The 18,450-nt window shown below is 60.0% G+C and overlaps 1 protein-coding gene across 3 annotated transcripts in view; it reads right to left on the bottom strand.

Annotated features, from left to right (window-relative positions):
* CACNA1C (calcium voltage-gated channel subunit alpha1 C) overlaps positions 1-18,450 on the bottom strand; it is a 466,008-nt gene that overhangs the window by 36,731 nt on the left and 410,827 nt on the right. Inside the window, exons 30-32 of one of the 3 annotated variants that reach the window (XM_027093450.1) lie at positions 12,843-12,926; positions 12,299-12,382; positions 292-324 (exon numbers count right to left, since the gene is read on the bottom strand). In XM_027093450.1, the coding sequence (XP_026949251.1) occupies positions 292-324; positions 12,299-12,382; positions 12,843-12,926 (201 nt within the window). The remainder of the gene's footprint in view (positions 1-291; positions 325-12,298; positions 12,383-12,842; positions 12,927-18,450) is intronic. The other 2 variants (XM_027093448.1, XM_027093449.1) reach the window with 2 other exon arrangements.

Genomic DNA, 18,450 nt, shown 5'->3' on the forward strand with positions numbered 1-18,450 from the left:
CCAGCGGAGTCCTCAGGACGTTTAACAGGAAATGGCCCTCGGGTCCGATTCTCTCCCCGTGGCTCATTAGACGGTCAAGGTCATGGTGAACCGCCACCCACAGGAAAGCTCTAGGATGGAGATGTCGCACACGGCACTCGGCAGCTACAGACCAGGCAGGCAAGGCGCACGGCAGACACGGGCAGCATGCATCGGGGGCTGGCTTCCGAGATGCGGGGGTCGGGTGGGGGAGGTGGGTACGTTAGAGGGGGTCACAGAAGCTGACAGCGTGGTTTGGAGGTTCGGTCTTACCATAAAGGGAGAGCATTGGGTATGTTCAGCTGGCTTTAAAGAAAGGCAGACAGAGATGAGCTGTAATGAGTCTCCGAAAAAGACGCCGGCGTTCTAGGTCTTGGTAACACAGGAGCAACGCAGTGGCAGGAGAGGGCGACAGCGCCAAGGGGAGGGTACACGGCACAGGCCTGGCAGCGTCTGGGCGCCGCCAGAGTGGGCTCCCACCCAGCGAGGACTCTGGGTGTTCTCCTGCCCAGAACCATCTCTGGCTACAGATTAACTACTAATTCACACCTGTTATCATGGAGTGTTCCGGAGTTTGAGGATGGAGGTTTTGTTTGTTCTGAATCAGCTGTGTGTCCTAAGGTAGCCTCCAGGGGCTGACCCTGCACTCGCTTACCCAGCACTGCCCGCTGAAGGCGAGAGACCTTGCCTGTGCCCAAGGCTGCGCTTTGCCCACGTGTATTTGAGCAAAGGGGCCCAGGGGCAGTGGCCCCCCAGGTCCAGGGGAAGACTGAGGTTCAGTTACCCCCTCAAGCTGAGGCTCAGGGAGAAGGGCCTGCTGGCTCCGGATCTCCGGGTGTGGACCCTGGACACTGGCCTGAGATAAACGAGCGTGGATCTGTTTATTAAATTTGAAAGCCCTGCACACAATTTAGGACATTATTGTTAACACCCCGAGAAGCTGTTCTCAGGGGTCTGACTCTGGGCCCATTAGGGGGCAGGGGCCGAGGGGCCTGGCCTCAAGGGCGCATCCCACAGCAGCCCCGAGCTGCATCCGGGAAGGTGCCCTGCCCTGCAGCCCCGCACACAGAGCACAGCCGGGACTGGTCCCCGCCGCCTGGGCTGCCAACTGCTTCTAGAAGGCCACGACTTCACTCTCACCCTCCACTTTCAGAGGGTTGCTCCTGTGTTTCTGTTTTCAAGGTATAAACAAGGAGAACATGTAACGGGGTTTTTCAAGGACGGAAATGTGCACAAGCAGATTTTTGCTCGCAGACTGAAAAGTACTTCTCTGGTAACGGGTTTCTCAGCAAACCCCTTTCATTCCCATTGCAAGTTGGGATGTGTCCTTTTCGGGGACTGGGGGAGACACGGGGTGAGGGAAAGGAGGAGAAGGGACAGGACGCCTCTCTGGTTGTTTATCAACAGTCTAGATCTGTCTCTGCTTCACGACGGGCTGCAGCTGCCAGGTCCACCCACGTGCCTGGACGGGGTAGGGTGTCTAGGATCTGGCCAGCAGGCTGAGAGAACACGGAGACAGACACGCACACGCACGCACACGCACGCACACGCACGCATGGAGGAAGTTCCAGGCTGGTCAGGGGCTTGCGCCCCGGTGTTAACCTGTGAGGAGCCCCATGCCTCCCGGGCTTCAGTGGGGGAGGGGTGTGAGGGCCGCACAGAGGTGAGTCCACAGGCAGTGCTGGGCTCTAGGCCGAGCGCCCAGCAGGCTCTAGCCTTGGACGCACCCTGAGAACCACCAAAGCTGCCCATTACTTCCAAGAGCCCTGGGCAGACGACTGAAGGTCTTCTGGGTCAACCCCTTCCCGAACGGGACCAGAATGCGGGTGCTTTAGAGGACCTGCCTGGGTCACCTGGCCCGACCGAATTCACCCCCAACCGTGAAAAAATCAAAACTGCTTATTTTACTGCTTAAACCTTCAGAATCCTTCATTTGGGCTTTTTAAATGTCTTACCTGTCGCTTTCTTGTTTTTAGCCTTTTATGCTCCCGTTTCAGACTCATTTCCGTAAGTCCCATTTTACTCCAAGGTTTGCCTTTGGGTCTGTTCTAATCGCCTGGGGCATCATACGATTTTAACACTACGTATGAATTCAGCAACGCTTTTGTTTTTGGCTGTGCTGTGCAGCTTGTGGGATCTTAGTTCCCGGACCAGGGATCGAACCTGGGCCCTCAGCAGTGAAAGCACCGAGTCCTAACTACTGGGCCGCCAGGGAACTCCCCAGTAACCCTCAGGATCCATCCCTATGGCCGTGGAGAGAGGAAGGACGGGCCTCCGGGAACCCAGCGTCCAACGAGCCTCACTTGGGGAGCATGTGGAGACTCACGGGCTCGTTTTTTTCTTGGGCCTTGAGTCTTCCTCTTCAGAGGCTGCTTCTGACTTGCAGGGCAGGGTCACCTGTCAGCCGCTCGTGTGCGCCTGTCCTCATGTGAGGAGCTGTGCTTACAAGGTCCACGGGCTGGAAAGTAGCTATGCGTCGTAACAAAGCCGGAAGGCAACCAGGAGTGATTCCTGCAGGAGAGTGCAGGAGGGGGCCCGTCGCACAGCCCTGCCCACAGAGAACCACTGGCTGACGCACTGCTGCCCAAGGTCACCCCCAGATGCCCGGGCGGCCAGGAGACGGGCGAGTGTGTCTGCCGATCGCTGTGATCCCCCAGAACGTCCTGAGGGACCTCCGAGCGTCACTTCTACCTTCTGAGCTAAGTGCAGGATTAATGGGGAGCCCCGAGGGCTTGAGCTGCCCCCCTCGGATGCTTCCCCAGACTCGCTCCCGGTGACCCCCTGCCCTGCACCCTGCCTGCCGCCAGCTCGTGTCCACGAGCGGGGAGCACACAGCCCGTTTCTCAGCCGCCCATTCTGATCTTTGCTTTCTAGTGATCTGGTCATTTTCAAGGGGTTAGGGTATCAGGGCAATTAACTGAATTTGCTCTTGCAGTTGGTAGGAATGAGATGAGATTATTCCTCCCCATGTGGGGCAGAGGTGGGACACTGTCAGAGAGGCCCCGGGCCAGCAGCGGGGACAGACCCTGCCCTCACCTGGGTACATGTATGTGGGTCACCTTGTATGGTTCAACCGGCAAAGACCTGGGGTGGCTCTGGAAAACTGCCTCTCCGACCCAAGTTCAGGACCAGACGAGAAACACCACCTCAGTGGATGAAGCCTTTGTTTCCGGAATGTCCTCACTGTTCCTTTTCACTGGGGTGCTCTCTCTAGACCACCCGTGGGAGCCGAGGGGACTGAGGGGCACCAGAGCCTGCAAAGAGGGTTCTCCAGGACGGACGGACGCCAGAATCGGTGGGGCGTTTCCCAGTTTACATCCTGTTGTCTCTCTGGAGAACGGAGAGGTTGTTGGAAATCGCTCTTGACCACATAAAAAAGGGACGGCTTCCTCTCCCTTCTCCTCTTTCCCGGCCCCCCTTCTTGCATAGCTGGGAGGCGAGGGTTAGCGGGGAGGTAGGGCCAGGCGGTAGATTTCGATATCCTGACTATCTTCCAGGATGTTCTCCGTGATCGGCGGTTCGAGGGCACTTAAGAGCAGCTGTGTGCCGCGGCTGCGTCTCCTGGCCAGGCTGGCTTGGAAAGGGGCAGATGACCTGCCTCCCTGCAGGGAAGGCTGAGTCCAAACAGGCCGTCGGACAAGGGCCCAATCCCCGTGGCTGCCGCTGAGACAGCGGTTATGTATCGGTCACTGAAATTCCACATCTCTCTGAACCGAGTCAAAAGCAACAGCACGGGAATGTGTGGACCTTTTACTGGCTGCCCGCCTACAGAAGCCTCTGCTTGAAAAGACAGAAAACAAAAAACCCTTGTCCAGAACTCAGGGAGTGGATCTGGTATCAATTCCATCCCAAACCACCTGAAGATCTGGGTCCAGCTGGCATCCCCCCTCCGCCTGCCATCCCCCTTCCGCCTGCCATCCCCCTTCCGCCTGCCATCCCCCTTCCGCCTGCCATTCCCCCTCTGCCTGCCATCCCCCCTCCGCCTGCCATCCGCCTTCCGCCTGCCATCCCCCCTCCGCCTGCCATCCCCCCTCCGCCTGCCATCCCCCTTCCGCCTGCCATCCCCCTCCGCCTGCCATCCCCCTTCCGCCTGCCATTCCCCCTCCGCCTGCCATCCCCCTTCTGCCTGCCATCCCCCCTCCACCTGCCATCCCCCGCCACCAGTTCTGCTTCTGTACTCCAACTGTCTCTAATCTCATCTCGATTTGAACTGCAAGACAAGACGGTAGTTCACCTGTGAGCATGTCATGGTGTTGTAGGGGGTGTCTGGGGGGTTGGGCTTTGCTGGCAAGACCCCAGTTAGCCTAGGGTGGGAGGGTAAATATGAGGCTGGTACACACAGAGAGAGCTGGGGATACGGGAGTCAAGGGCTTCTAGAGACATCTGACGCTGCTTTCGTGGCCAGGAGCCAGCCGGCACACGTTCAGGGCTGGGGGTTCTCATTATCCTTCTAGCCCCTCTTCCAACCGGGAGAAACGCACATCCCGGGAGCTGAGGTGTGGCCCTGCGGACGTGGAGGGGTTGGGAGGTGCTGATGGTCAGAGCCGCCAGGGGTGGCTGCAGGGAAGGAATTTTAAGGTCAAAGTAAAATCTGTTGTAAACTGCTAGCTCTCTAAGGTTGAATGAAGTGCTTTCTTGGGAGGGAGACGCAAGGTCTAAGTAAGCACGTGTCAACTAGGAGACACAGCGGAGGGTCGGTGCCACAGATCTGAGGGCAAGTGAAGGAAATACCGATGGTCAAAAGCAATTCTTATGCCCAGTTTCCTTTTCGGTCCGGCATGAATGGAGGAATGGAATTGGGTTTGAGGAAGAGAAGAGCTGGGAAGGGGAAGGTGGGGGTTGTGAGGAAGGCGGAGACAAGGACAGAAAAGGGTGGGGCGCAAGTGAAGGTCACCCCAAAGATGCGAGGGCGGAGGGTGGAAAGGCAGCCCCCCCCCACCATGGGCTTACATCTGTTTCTCCAAAGGAAAATTCCACCCAGAAGGGGAAGGAGATTCTAGCCAGAAAGGAGAACCTTTGTGGTCCTAGGCACTCAGTTAAAATGCCCTTCTGAACACCCCTTGAGGGGTCTTGGCCCCAAGGGGACTGGAGGAGAGGGCAGAGCAGCGGTGTGGGGGCTGAGCTGTGGTGACCGGCCTGTGCTGCCAGTCATGCTGCGGAGTGGCTGAGGACTCAGGGCTGCTCACTGCTCACCTGCAGCCCGACGGCTCCTCAGGGGCTGTTACCTGCCAGAGCTCACGCTACACGGGACTGATTACAAAATCGCCAGGGCTGTCTTATCTTCCTTGGGAGGGACAGTCATTCAAACAGATAACCAACAACGGAACTCATGAAAAATAAATGAACAATCAGCTTGCCAGGAGCGCTCACAAAATCCCATATGTGGGGGCAGAGGAGAGAGACAGAGACAGAGACAGGGACACAGAGAGAGACACACACACACGTGGATGGACACGGTGAGCCTGAAGGATGGAGAAGAAAAAGAGAGAGAGAGACAGAGACAGAGACAGGGACACAGAGAGAGACGGACTCAAGGAAACAAACCAGCGAGAGCAGCCGGCCCTCAGGAAGCAGCGTTAGACAGTGAGTGCTTTGGGGGTACCTGTCAGTGTTTCTGGGCCTGCTGAAATGAGCTCCCTCACTTCCCCCACGAGCTCAGGGAATATTCGAGGTCCCTCTGCTTTAGACGCTCTCTGGCAACACCCCGGCAGCTGGCTCAGCTGGGGACAAGTGACACCCACTGCCTGGATGGATGGCCGTCTGGCTGAACCAGGGCTGTGTCCTGACAGCATGCTTCAGTCCAGTCCTCCAATTTAGGGGAGAGGAGAGGGTTGTGTGAGGACAGAAGAGGTGAGAATGAGGGAGGAAAGGAAAGAAAATTAGAGGACGGGAGGTGGAGGGGTCTCGGTCAGAAGGCGGAGGGCACGAGGGGCCCCGTTGGGTCCCAGCTGTTGCGACACCGGACAGCCGGGAGGAAACCATTAGAAACGGGTTCCAGGGGCCTTTCGGGTCAGGCCTGCAGGACCCTCCTCCAGGCCACTGCTTTGGGACAGCCTGCGCCCGGCAGTCTGCGGTCCAGCACGCGGGCCTCGCTCTGCAGGCAGAGCCCGGGCTCTGCAGATGGCTCCCCGCGCCCTGCTGGAGTGTGGCTGGTAGGGGGCCCGGCTCGTGGCTGGGCGAGCGGGGCTCTGCTCAACCCCTCAGGGCCAACTTCCTTCCCAAGCAGAGGAGAAACTACCCTTTAGGACGACGGGGGGCCGGGCCCCTCCTCACTCACATCCACGCTCTAGACACCACCTCTAGGTCGAGTCTTACCTTCATCCCTTTAAAGGCAGAGTTTCTTTCGGGGGCGGGTGGTACCGAGTCAGTGCTGCCCTCCGGTGAACAAGGCACCTTGGTGGCTTCATTTGTTGGGGGCGTGGCAGTGGAGGTGGTGCTGAGAAGGGGCGGGACTGGAGCAGCGGGGGAGGGACCAGCAGAGGGAAACAGGTGGGGGGGACGGGGGCACAGGAATGTGGCAAGGGTCACAGCTGCTCCACCTGGCTTGGCCTGACACCACCAGAGCTGACTGAACCGAGGCCCCGACGTGCGTCCCAGATGCTCCAGGCGGAGGCACGTCCCAGCCGTCCCACCTGCCCCCTCGCCCCCACCCCTTCTCCCCTCCGCCTGCTCTCTCCTCCGTCCAGAGTGCAGGGAAGGGGCTGCCCCACACGTCCTGCGCTCTTGTCCTCCAAGACCCATGGCCCAGGGCCCAGGCGTCCGAGCATCCCCTGGAGTCCTCAGGCCTGGAGAAGTTTGGCTGAGCTGCGCTGCCTGGGGTCCCACGGCTGGGAGCGCCTGCGTGGGGCCCGTGAGTGCAGGGCCCCTGCCGGCCTGCCCGCGGAAGTGCAGGAGTCAGTTCTCCCACAGGGACGGACTCGAATCCCGCTCTCGCCACCTGTTAGCTGCACGGCCTTGGCAAACCCTGAGCAAGCTGGGCCCCTCCCAGGGATGTGACGTGTGGTGGCCCTGGCCTGGCGCCCCCCGAGGGCAGCATGCTGCCCCCCACCCCTGCCGAGCTCCTCACGAGACCCCAGCCAGGACCGCGTCACTTCACCCCGCCGTCCTGCTCAGCTGCTCTGCAGCCCTGCGCTAGTTCTCTGTCTGTGTCCACGCAAGTCCCCGTCCACTGAACCTGCCTGGAGGCCCTCGGCCGCGTCCTGTTCCCACCTGAGGGTCCCTGGGGCCTTCTCTCTGGAGAGTTTCTAGGTGACGACTTAGACGCCACGGCTCTCGGGTGGTCCACACGTGGGCCTGCCGGGAGGCGAGGGCGTCACTGTCAGAAGGCGTCCAGTGCAGAGCTGGTGGGGGGCACTCTGGCCCACCTCAGGCCCCCGCCGCTGCACTCAAGGACGGCCAGCCCCAAGGCGGGTCGTGCTGTCAGTCCCATGGCCGCCTCGTCCGCGACTGGGGACACGTGTGTCCGTGATGAGGGCTCTGGGCGTCCCAGCACTCCCTGTCGTGCAGGGGTGGGGAGGGGTAACTGGGGGCTGCTGGGGGCCACTTCTGGCACCCCAGGAGCTTCCACTGACATCACAGGGTTACGTCACTAGGTTTTCCTTCTGGAAAACAGAATTTCAGACTCAAGGGATAAAGGAGGAGCAGGGAGCTTCCTAGGGGACATGACGCTGACTGCACAGACGGAGGAGAAGGCAGCGCGTCCAGAGGGGACGGGGTGGCCGGGCTGTGGCCACGGACGCAGGATCCAGCGTGACTGCGGAGCCCCGGGTCTCCCCCGGTCACCTTGGAGGGTCCAAGGGCATCTCCCAGAGTGAGCCGGAGGTCAAGGCGGCCCCGAGCACGGCGGCCTCAGCTCAGCCCCCCATTTCTCCTCTTCCCTCAGCTGTTCACCTGTCCCGGCCTGGAATACCGTCGCTGTGCTGCTGATTCCATGTCTGACCGCAGACTGGGCGTCTGTTGTCCACCTGACATCACTGCTGGGCAGTCGAGTACACAGCCCCCCCCGCCCCCCCGAGCCTCCTCCTCTTCGTGCAAACGGGCCTCGCCTCCCACCTTCCTGCCGACGCCGGCTCCATCCTCCCCGGCTTGGCCGGGACCCCACGGCTCCCTGGGAGCCCTCCTCCTCTGGCGCCCACATCCAGGCTGTCAGGAGAGGCCGTGGGTCCTGCTCGCAGAGCACACTGAGAATCTGACCGTTTTCACTACGTCTGCTGCAACTCCGTCCCCTCCCACCTGGATGGCTCCGTCCACCTTCCAAATGGTGGAGGGCTTTGCCCTTGACTCCCGCAGGGGGTCCCCGGACCACGGACACCTCTTCTCAAAGGTGCCCGAGTCTCCACCTCCCGCTCAGGCGAAGGCCCAAAGCTGCTCTCCTCCCTGACCACCGTACCCTGCGCGTCCTGCCCGAAAGCTCCTCTCCCGGGATCCGCAAGGGCATCGCCTCGCTTCCCTCAGGTCTTCGCTTTCTTCAAATTCCCCTCCTCAGTACAGCTCGTCTTGCAGAGAATGGCACCGGCCTCCACGGCTCCCTGCTCCTCCGACCCCTCCCCTGGCGCTTCTCGGCTCTCCACGTACTGCACCATTTCCTTATTTTCTGTGTCCGAACATCTCCCAGCCTTAGGACACCAGCTCCCAAGGGCGGGCTTTTGTTTGGTCCGTAATGGATCCCAGGTGCCCGGCACCAGAAGGGGAGGCTCCAGGAAGGGACAATTGTTCCTGGGGTCGCTGGGGAATCCACTTCCCAAGGCAGGGCGCCAGAGCCTAGCAGAGGCAGGAGGACGGAGCTGTTTGAGGAGAGATGACTCTGGACGTGGGGAATGTTTGGAGGGCGGCTGGGATGCACACAGCAGGTGGGGAGGGCAACGAGAGCTGGTCTCTGTAGGCTAATTGTCAAAGATGACGGGTTACAGGTGGAGAGCCTCAGGGATCCCTGACACTGGAACGGAACGTTTGTCTGCAAAAGGAGGTCTTGTGACAACAGTAAGACTAGAAAATTCGGGGAGGCCTGGAGCTGAGCTCTTGGCCCAGTGAGCGTCCAGACCCATAACCTGCCTATGGCTGGAAGGCAGAACCATACGGTGGAGGGTCCTGCCTCTGAGAAGAAGCGTTGTTGACCCTATAACTTGTCCCACAATCCTGGCTACCGTCGGGGTGCAGGGCCATGTCCGTGCTTGTGGGACAGGCTCATCTTGGCGTGAGTCGTGGGCAGTGGTCAGTGAGCTTGCTTTGATCCGGCTGGACCCATTGACCAAGAGTTCGAGTGTATCCGGGAACGAGGGCTGTGACATCTGTGCTTGGCTGGTGTGTCAGCAGGGGGGTTGGAAAGATCGTCCTTTGCTTGGGTGCCACGGTCTCTCCCCTTTAACAGCGCTGTACAGTTTTTTTATTTTTATTTATTTATTTTTTGGGCTGCATTGGGTCTTCTTGCTGCACACAGGCTTTCTCTAATTGCGGAGAGCGGGGGCTACTCTTTGTTGCTGTGCGTGGGCTTCTCATTGCAGTGGCTTCTCTTGTTGTGGAGCATGGGCTCTAGGTGCACAGGCTTCAGTAGTTGTGGCACACGGGCTCAGTAGTTGTGGCACGCGGGCTCAGTAGTTGTGGCGCACGGGCTTAGTTGCTCTGCGGCACGTGGGATCTTCCCGGACCAGGGCTCGAACCCGTGTCCCCTGCATCGGCAGGCGGATTCTCAACCACTGCGCCACCAGGCAAGTCCCAACAGTGCCGTACAGTTTACGGCCGGTTTTTAAATGGATGCTCTTAGTTGAGCTTCAAAACCCAGCCCCGTAAATCCTCATGTTCCTCGGATCGGTGGGGGCTGGGGGGGAGGGAGAAGCAGGACTCAGGCACTCGATCTGACCCTGGTCCAGCCTTCTCCTCCAGCCCCTGCCTGGGACGATGACGCAGGTGTCCTTTCTGGATGTGTGGGAGGGGGTGGGAAACAGTCGGGGTCTCTGGACACCTCCTCTGCTCTGCATGACACACGCTGTCCCCGTTTTTATCTCCAGACAACCCTTCGTGTGACTTTTCACAAACTCCTCAATCTGGAGAGTGACGAGCATCTCCATGTGGGTGAAGGATACTGGGAGGAATTGGAGGGGCTTCCCAACTGGAAGCGGGGCTGGGCTGATAACTTCTCGTTTAGAAAATAAAAAACCTCCCGTGGTTCTTTAAAGATACAGACTATGGAACGTAAGGGCTGAACCAATCCCGGCCGGCAGGAGTCCGCGAGAAGAGGCTGAGATGCACGTGTTCATCAAAAGGCGTCATGGATGGAACAGACGAGAATGCTGGTCTCCCGCCCCGGGAGGCCTGGCTCCAGCCGAGGGGCAGCAAAGGCACCGGGCACGCTCCATCCTCACTGTGCATCGGCAAACGGCGGTGCTCATTCGCGTCTGTCCAGCTCAGGCTCACGGCACACAAGCTGAGCGCCGAGGCGAATTGTAAATGGAAACTGTTGTACAAATGGACGGTCTGTATGTGACTCCACGTGCCGTTCCTGGGGTCCTGCACCACCCCCAATTCCAACAGTCACTTTCTGGGGTAGAAATTTTATACTCTAGAATTTTTTTCCTTTGTCTTTGTTTTTCTTTAAAAATAGCAGTGATTTGAAAGAAAACGGCCGGCTGAGCGATGGCGTGGGCCTGGCCAACAGTGAGCACCCCAGAGGACCCTGGGACTGAGGTGGGTCCTCTGCACCCAGGGAGCTGCCTGCTGTCACCCTCCTGTGGGTCCCTGCCATCGGCCCCAAGTCCCCTGGCATGGTTCCCCACCGGGACCCACCCTCCAGACGCAGGCTCACCCTGCCCTTCCCTGGTCTCCCCCGAGGGCCCCTCGGGCCGAGCATAGGCCCTGGCCGGTGGATACTTGTAGGTAGGGACATGACAGCTCCTGGGGTACAACTTGGGGTCCATCCAGCCACTTGGGGGGGCAGTGCCAAGGGAGGGGAGGCATGGGGTCTGAGTGGGGAGCTTGGTTTCCTTGTGTTCCAATGATTCAATGGCAGAGGTCAAGGGAGTGTACATATGTACGTACACACACGTACACACGTACGTACACACTCACACACACACACACACACACACACACACACAGACACCCCGCGAGACAAAGACGACCCTGGGGGATCCCCGAGACAGGGGCAATCGAATCTATGCTACGGGGCGAGCAGGGAGGGGGCCAGGTTGACGGGGGGACACAGGGAGAGCAGAACAGCCTCCTCCCAACGTCCACCCGCTCGAAGGGGGCAGACAGGACTTCTGATCATGGAAGCAGGACATATAATAACATCAGTTCAACCGACTGGCAGCCGACTATGGGGTGGAGGGGGCAGGTAAGGACAAGGGCAGGGGACGGTGGCGGTCGTGGGGTGCTTCTGACACCTTAGATCAGAGCTCTAGAGCATCTGCTCCGCGCTGCTATTCAATGGTTCAGTGCACCAACATCTGTGCAAACATTACCAAGTCTCTTAATCAAGGAAAAATCCTGACAAAACACTAAACCACACATGTTAAAAACCAACTGCAAGAGGGCTTGCCTATGGATAACGAGAGAAGACTGAACATGCTGGGGAGCAGAGGGACGTGTGCAGGGGCTAGAGGGACTGTCTAGGAGGGGCAGCTCCCGGGGGCAGGTGCAGGAGGTCTTGGAGCCGGGGTGGTGGTGGTGAGGGGAGAACCAGGCAGGGGCAAGGCTGGTCCTCTGGGGCAGGTTCACCTGGGGCCAGGTGCTCCCACAGCAAGTTGCAGGGCGGGGGGGTGGAGGAGCCCTCTCCAGAAAAGAGGGGTGCGGGCTGTTCTCCCCCGCCTCTCAGTGGAGGGGCTGTTTTAGCGTGAATACGATGGGCTGACAGTGCCGGCCAAGTGCGAGCCGTCACCCGTGGTCCTCGGGAGAGCTCATTTCCCGGATGCTGGGAGTGGGAAGGGGCTGCGCTGGCAGCTGCCCAGCGGTTGTAAACACCCTTCCACCGTCTCACTCTGGGACCCCAGGGCTGCATCCTCCTAGACAGTGTGTGTCATGCTAGGCCAATTGCCAAAGGGGAAGGAAAGGAGGCAGCGATCAAAGCTCAGAAGGAAAGGGGCCTAGCTCGTTCCAAACGTTAAAGAAAAAAGAATAAAAACATTTCGAAGTAAAGCAACGAGAAAGAAAATCCTTTCAACCAATTTAAACAAACCAACCAGAATAACTTAGTGGGAATAAGGAGCTGGGAGGAAGCGGCAAGGAGAGAGCAACGGGGTGAGCGCGGGGCGGGCGCGGCGTCGCGGGGCGGGACGCCGGTACTTACGTTTACCTCGGTGATGGCTATGTCAACAATGCTACCAACAACAATCAAGGCGTCAAACGTGTTCCATGCATCACAGAAATAGTGCTGCATGGGGCAGAGGGGCCAAGGGAGGGAGACAGGAGGAAAAACCAACAACAAAGAAAAACAAAACAAAAGGAAGAGGAAAATGAAAAAAAAAGCATGAAAGAAAGGAGAGAAGAGGAAAAAAATGAGAAAAGAAAGAGGTTATGTGGGCATACTGGACCCTCTTACCACTCCACAGTTCTGGAGGTGCACACCTGGCACCCGGTGCTCGCCGAGCCTGACAAAAGCCGGGTTAGTCGGGGCGGGGGGCCCGGGCGGGGGTCCTGGAGGAGGAGACGCCCCGGCCGCCCCTTGTCCGGCCCGGCAGAGTGGGGACAGTGCGGGGGCTCACGTCCCCCAGGACGGCGGCAGGTGCAAGAGAAAGCATGACTGGTGGGGGTAAAACAGGAAAACCAAACAATGAACCGGAGGAGGTGAAGAGGGAGGGACACGGAGGCGTCCTGGGCAGAATCATACTCACATTCGTCTCACTGAGAATGACGTCAATTACGCTGCCAATTACGATGAGGCAGTCAAAGACATTCCAGGGGTCACTAAAGTGGCCCTACACGGGGCGGCAGGACGGGAGTGAAAAGGAAGGTCAGACAGACAAGAGCAGAGCACCGCCGTGGGCCGCACCGTCGCTGCCGAGTCCGAGCGGGGCGGGGTCCTCCCCCTCCAGACCCAGCCCCTCGCCACCCGCCCTACTTCCCCAGCCCCTCCCAGGCCTCCAGCGCCTCTAGGAGGCCTGCCTGCAGGGAGGGAGGGAGGGAACGGGGCGGGGGCCCTCGCGGGGTGGTCTGGGAATTAGCAGGCGGCCATTGGTGTGGTCCAGGCACAGCCAGGCCCTCTGGGCTCAGGGGTGAGCCGTGTGACGCTCGTGACAGTGAGGGGACCATGGCCTCAGAGCAGCATCTACAAGGTCACCCTCGTGGCAGCCCTGGACGGGCCCGGTGCCTCTGGACGGAGGCTTTCCTCCCTGAAAGGGGACGGAGGCCAGGCCAGTCCCAAGGTTTGGTGACGTGGGAGGTGACCCTAGACCGGCTCTCGGGGCAGGGGTGTCTCTGAAGCACCGCCACGCTCAGCTCCATCATTCTGACTCAGGATCCTGCTGAAGCGGCCCCCGCGAGAGTGAGGTTCTCACAGCCTTTGCTGCAGGCTGGGTGGGGCTCTGGGGGCTGTCGTGTCTAGGGGGAGCGATCAGGATGCTGACTCCACTCCTTTGTCCTGCACACATGGATTCTGTTTGTTTTACACCATATTTGGGGAAGGGAACAGAGGAATGTTTTTCAAAGACTTTTTCAAAGTTCATGGACAACTGGTCAACCAAGGGCTGTCCCCTTCCTGTGAGGGTTCTTGGAGTCCTGGGTGGGCAGGCTCTCTGCAAAGAGAGGGCGGGTTCTTAGGTCTGGACCACTGCCTCTCAGAGTGCAGGGGAAAGGGAGCAATGCTCTGTGACACACAGATGTTCAGGAGCCCCGGGAACCACACAGCCGTCCTCCCCAGGGGTGGAGCGGGGAGGGCCCAGCACCGAGGGCATCTGTCTTTCCGTAAGAAAGGACATCTGCCCCTTTGGTTCTTCAAGGGATGCCCCAGCCTCTGAGCCACGAGGTGGGGCTTCCAGGAGATGCACTTCTGAGGTTGGTGAGGAGGTAAGAAAGCATCGGGCTGGCCTCTTAGAGTCTGCCCGGTCCCTCTCCCTGGCCCTCCTGGGGCGGCCAACTCTTGCTCTCTATTTCTGAGTCCCAGGAGGCTGTGCTCTCCCATTTCTTCCCGACTCCCTCCAGCTCCCTGACCACTCCATCCCCACCCTTCCTAGCCATGCCCCCTCTCAGATGGATCACAAGACATGCTGTCCCAGGGCTGTTATTCTTAGTGTGGAGGTCAGGTCGCAGGGAAAGGGACCTCTCGGTTCCCAGACCTTTCTGCCAAAAAAAAAGCAGAAATGCCACTGTGGAGACTCTGGGCAGCCCGGTGGGGAGCAGAGGCCGGCCAGGGCATGGGTGAGGTGAGCGTCACTTGAAACCCTTTCTGGCTTCCCAGAGTATTTTTCTGAATATCCCGGAGCCTTTGCGGGCACCGAGAGGCTTCTCTCTCCCATTCGAGTCACGTGCTGTGAGCAGGAACGAACCGACCCCCTCCAGGGTCCTCCCGTGGCATCACAGGGCACGTGGAGAGCACTGGTTTTGAGGGCAAAGAGTGAAGACCCCGTGCCAACGACAAATACGCGTGTGCTTTAACATCAGGTTTTGGGAAACACTGGGGGACTATCTCTAGAGAGGAAAACCATCTCTGTGGGTAGAGCTGTTTCGGGAGGGAAGGGGAGGGGGTGTCCAGGAAGAGGAAGGAGGGAAGCAGGAGCCAGAGGAGAGTCCAGGACGCCCCGCATCCAGCCTAGAAAACGCAGTGGCAAATCGTTATTCGGGCCTGGGGGGCGAGAGGAGGAGAGAGGTCGGGGGGCGTCTCGGCGCTCAAGGAGAGGGGAGGGGCTGGCATCTGCTCGTTCACCACAGGGACCTGGAACAGATGGGGGAGTTGGCCTCGGTCCACAGCGTGGATGAGGCGAGAGACAGAAAGGGAGAAGGCAGGCAGAGGCGAGGCAGACGAGCGGTTAACAGCTGGCGAGCTCCGGAAGGAGCCTGGCCCCCAGGGACCCTGCAACCCTCACCCACCCCATGCACCACCTGTCATCCCCACTCTTGCGCTCTTCTGTGTTCGTGCACAGGACGGGCAGGCCCGCCCCAGTGCTCTGCGGCCGGCGGCTTCCGCTGGGTCGCCTGGCCTCACCCGCCCCCTTGCCCTCCACCGGCTGTGCTGCTGGTGCATTTGGTTGGCCCCTCTGTCCTGTGGGCCCGGGGCCAAGGCCTCCACTGGCCGCAGAGCCCCACCAATTCCCGCCCGGAGGAGGTTTACACACAGCCCACGGTGCGGGGGGTGACAGGGTCCCTTTAAGAGGCAGCTTCCCCCTGCCCTGTCCACCCCTTTCCTGCCCCGTCAACCCTCCAAGCTGGACCATGAACACAGTTTCAGATCCAGCTGTCAGCGCCTCCTCCCAGCCGTCCACACCCATCCCAGAAGCACGCTGACACCCTCCAGGGGGCTCGACAGGTTGCCGAGGGACACACCTGGCCAATTCCCCAAGTGGGCAGGGCCCGGGAGGAAGGTCGCCCCCTGTTGTCAGTGCAAGAGCTGTGTCCTCTCTCTCCGTCACACACATGCACACACACACACACACTCGCACACACACCTGTTGTCACCCATCTCCTCGACTGCTGGAAACCATGGGTGACATGGGTTTGGGGAGTATGATGGAGGAAATAAAATGGGAAAACAATCTTAGACTTGTTTTCTCGAAATCAGGCTGACCTCCAGGTCATACCTGTCACTCGTTCTTTCTCTGGTAGAAGTCAGGGATAGCGAAAGGGGCTCTGGGCTCTCCCTGAAGTGGGGAACCAAACCTCTCAATGTCCAGATCCTCAGAGCCAGGCAGGGCTGCCCACGCAGGGGCGGATGGCGTTTTGGGGGAAGACTTTCTCTCGCCACCTCTAACCCTGCAGGGTAAGTGGGTCCCCAGCCTCAGGAGGTCTCGTGCATGTCCCCCTGGGCTGAAAGGCAAGCGCCCCGCTGGGAACAATCCCTTCTCCGGAGGGCGCCGACCCTCTGCTCACTGGCTGCCACGGCAGAAGAGACGTGGACCAAATCGATCCTAGGCTCAGCACAACGTGACTAGGAAAGGACGCTGCTGCCCAGCACCCACAATGCACTTCACCTGCACGAGAACTTCGGATTTTCCTCTCTTGGATTATCTGTGCCCTGACTCACTCCACCCCTGGAGCTGTTCCGAGCTGGAAGAGGCGGTGTAGTGGTTAAGGGTGTGACCCGCAGAGGCAGGTGTCCGGGTTCGAGTCCTCCATCTAGCACTTACTGGCTGGGTGACCTTGAGCAGATAACTGCACCTCTCTGTGCCCCAGTTTCCCCCTATGACACGGCGACCTGTGGGTTATGGTAGGAATGACACAAGTGAAGGGCCTGCACCTGTAGGAAGCCCAGTGAGTTCCAGCAACTGCCACGGTTGCTGGAGCTGGTCCGTCCCCTTCTAGGGAGGCCAGACGCACAGGGTCAGCTTTGGGGGTGGGACTGAACAGTGGGGAAGGCAAGGCTCAGGAATGTGGAAGGAGGAGGGGGAACGTGAAGTTTCCAGAATCCCAAGCTCCCTTCAGTGGGTCTCATCTTGAATCCTAGTGAGGACTGCCTGTCCTGAGATTCTCGGATGAAATCCAGCATCACTTGAGATTGGTGACCGTAAGTAAGCTGTCCTGGCTAGCTTCTGTCAAACTCAGGTCCACACAGATAGTGAACTGCCAGGTTCCTAGAAACCACTATGCCTCCCAGGGAGACCCAGGCCCCTTTTGCTCTGGCTGGAGGGCTGGGAGGAGAGGAGTGGGCTGCCAGGTGGGCCCACATCCTGTCTCTGGTCCCGAGAGCAGGGCTGCTGCTGGGAGGTCCAGGCACACGCCCTGGCCCTGAATTCGGGACTCTCAGCCCCTTCCCCACCCAGAGCAGAGTCAACACAAGCTTTAAAACAGGACGGTGGTGAGAGGGGTCCACAGGCGTCTACACACCTGGGACTGTGCTGCCATTGCTGGCTTTCTTCTCCTCTCCATCCCCTCCCGCGCGGCTTCCTTATCAACCTCTGACGGGTCCAGCAGAGAGAAGGCAAGGAACACAGAGGAGGTGACCGGACGCTCTTCCTGGTGGGGAAGCTGACTGGACTTTGTCCGGGTCTCTGCCCCAAGACTGTTCCCTTCCAGGGACACATGGGGCCCCAGAGATCGACGTGGTGGGGGGGGGGCGGCCCTGGGTGGAGGCTGGACGTGGAGCTGCTGGAAGCAGAAAGGGCCACCTGGGGGAGGCGGGGCCTAGAATGGAGTGGGCAGACGGCGTGTGCTTGGCCAGGGAAGCGGGCTCAGCCAAGTAAGGGCCCTGCCGGCGTGAGCTGGGAGGCTGTGCCTGGTTCCGGGTCGTGGGACGGGGAGATGGGAGGTGGTGGGTGCAGCCGGCGGCTGAGTGTCGCCACACAGAGATAATAGAAACTGTATGACGTTAGGATGTCATTCAGACGTAACAGTAATTGAGGAAATCACTGGCATCTAGTGGGGCGGCATGACTGGTGCACAGCTGTCCCCGGCCCCTGGCAGCTCCCACCCTGTGACGTGCCCCTTCAGAAGCCCTGGAGCCCCCCAGCAGACAGCCCGGGACGGGGGCGGGCGGGGCAAAGGGCAGCAGCAGACAGGGGCCGGGGTCAAGGAGACCCTGGGCGGGTGGCGGTGATGGGGCCGCACTCCAGTAGTTAGAGGAGTGCACACTTGGAAGTGGACGTTGCTCTCGTTTCTCCTTTGGAATTAAGCTTTTTTCTCCCCAGGAAGGTTTCAAAGGCCCTCAGTCATTTATCTCACCAAGATGTAACGGGTGCTTCTGGGTGCCTGGAAGTGCACAAATGTGGGCAGAGCGTGAGCCCAACCTGACCTGCTGCCTCCCACGGGGTGAGGGGACAGGGGGTCGGCTGGGCTCCTTTGGGGCCTGGGGAAGGTTTCCTCCGCCCCAGTTGGCACCTGGGTCCACGGCAGGACCCCGCTGCAGGATCGTCCAGGACGAGGGTCCAAGGGGATATGCCTCGAGAGCGGGCAAGGCCGTCTGACACGTGGCAACGTCCGCAGGCACCCCACTTCAAAGGAACACGGGGGGCCCCCTGGAGGCGGGAAGGGGATGCAGAGGACGGCAGCCTTGGTGGGGGCGAGGCGTCATCTGCCCACCTGGAATCTTCTCCCGGCCCATCCCGCAGACTACGCCCCGGGCGGAGTCCCCCAAACCTGACCTGACCATCCCATCCTCGCCCTCCCCCCTTCCCGACGCAAGCCACCTAATGGGCCGGCCCCTCCTTAGCCCCAGGGGGCGTGGCCCACCGCACCCCTGCAGCCTCCACCTGTGCCCACTCTAGAGAACCTGCCCTCAGCTCCAGAGATGCGTCACCAGGCCTGGCCCCTCCTGTGTCAGACAGAGTGACTGCCAGCCTCCAGGGGAGGGGAGGC

Source organism: Aethalodelphis obliquidens, unplaced genomic scaffold (genome assembly GCF_003676395.1).
Source record: "Aethalodelphis obliquidens isolate GAN/ISIS:26980383/991018 unplaced genomic scaffold, ASM367639v1 scaffold83, whole genome shotgun sequence".
NCBI lineage: Eukaryota > Metazoa > Chordata > Mammalia > Artiodactyla > Delphinidae > Aethalodelphis > Aethalodelphis obliquidens.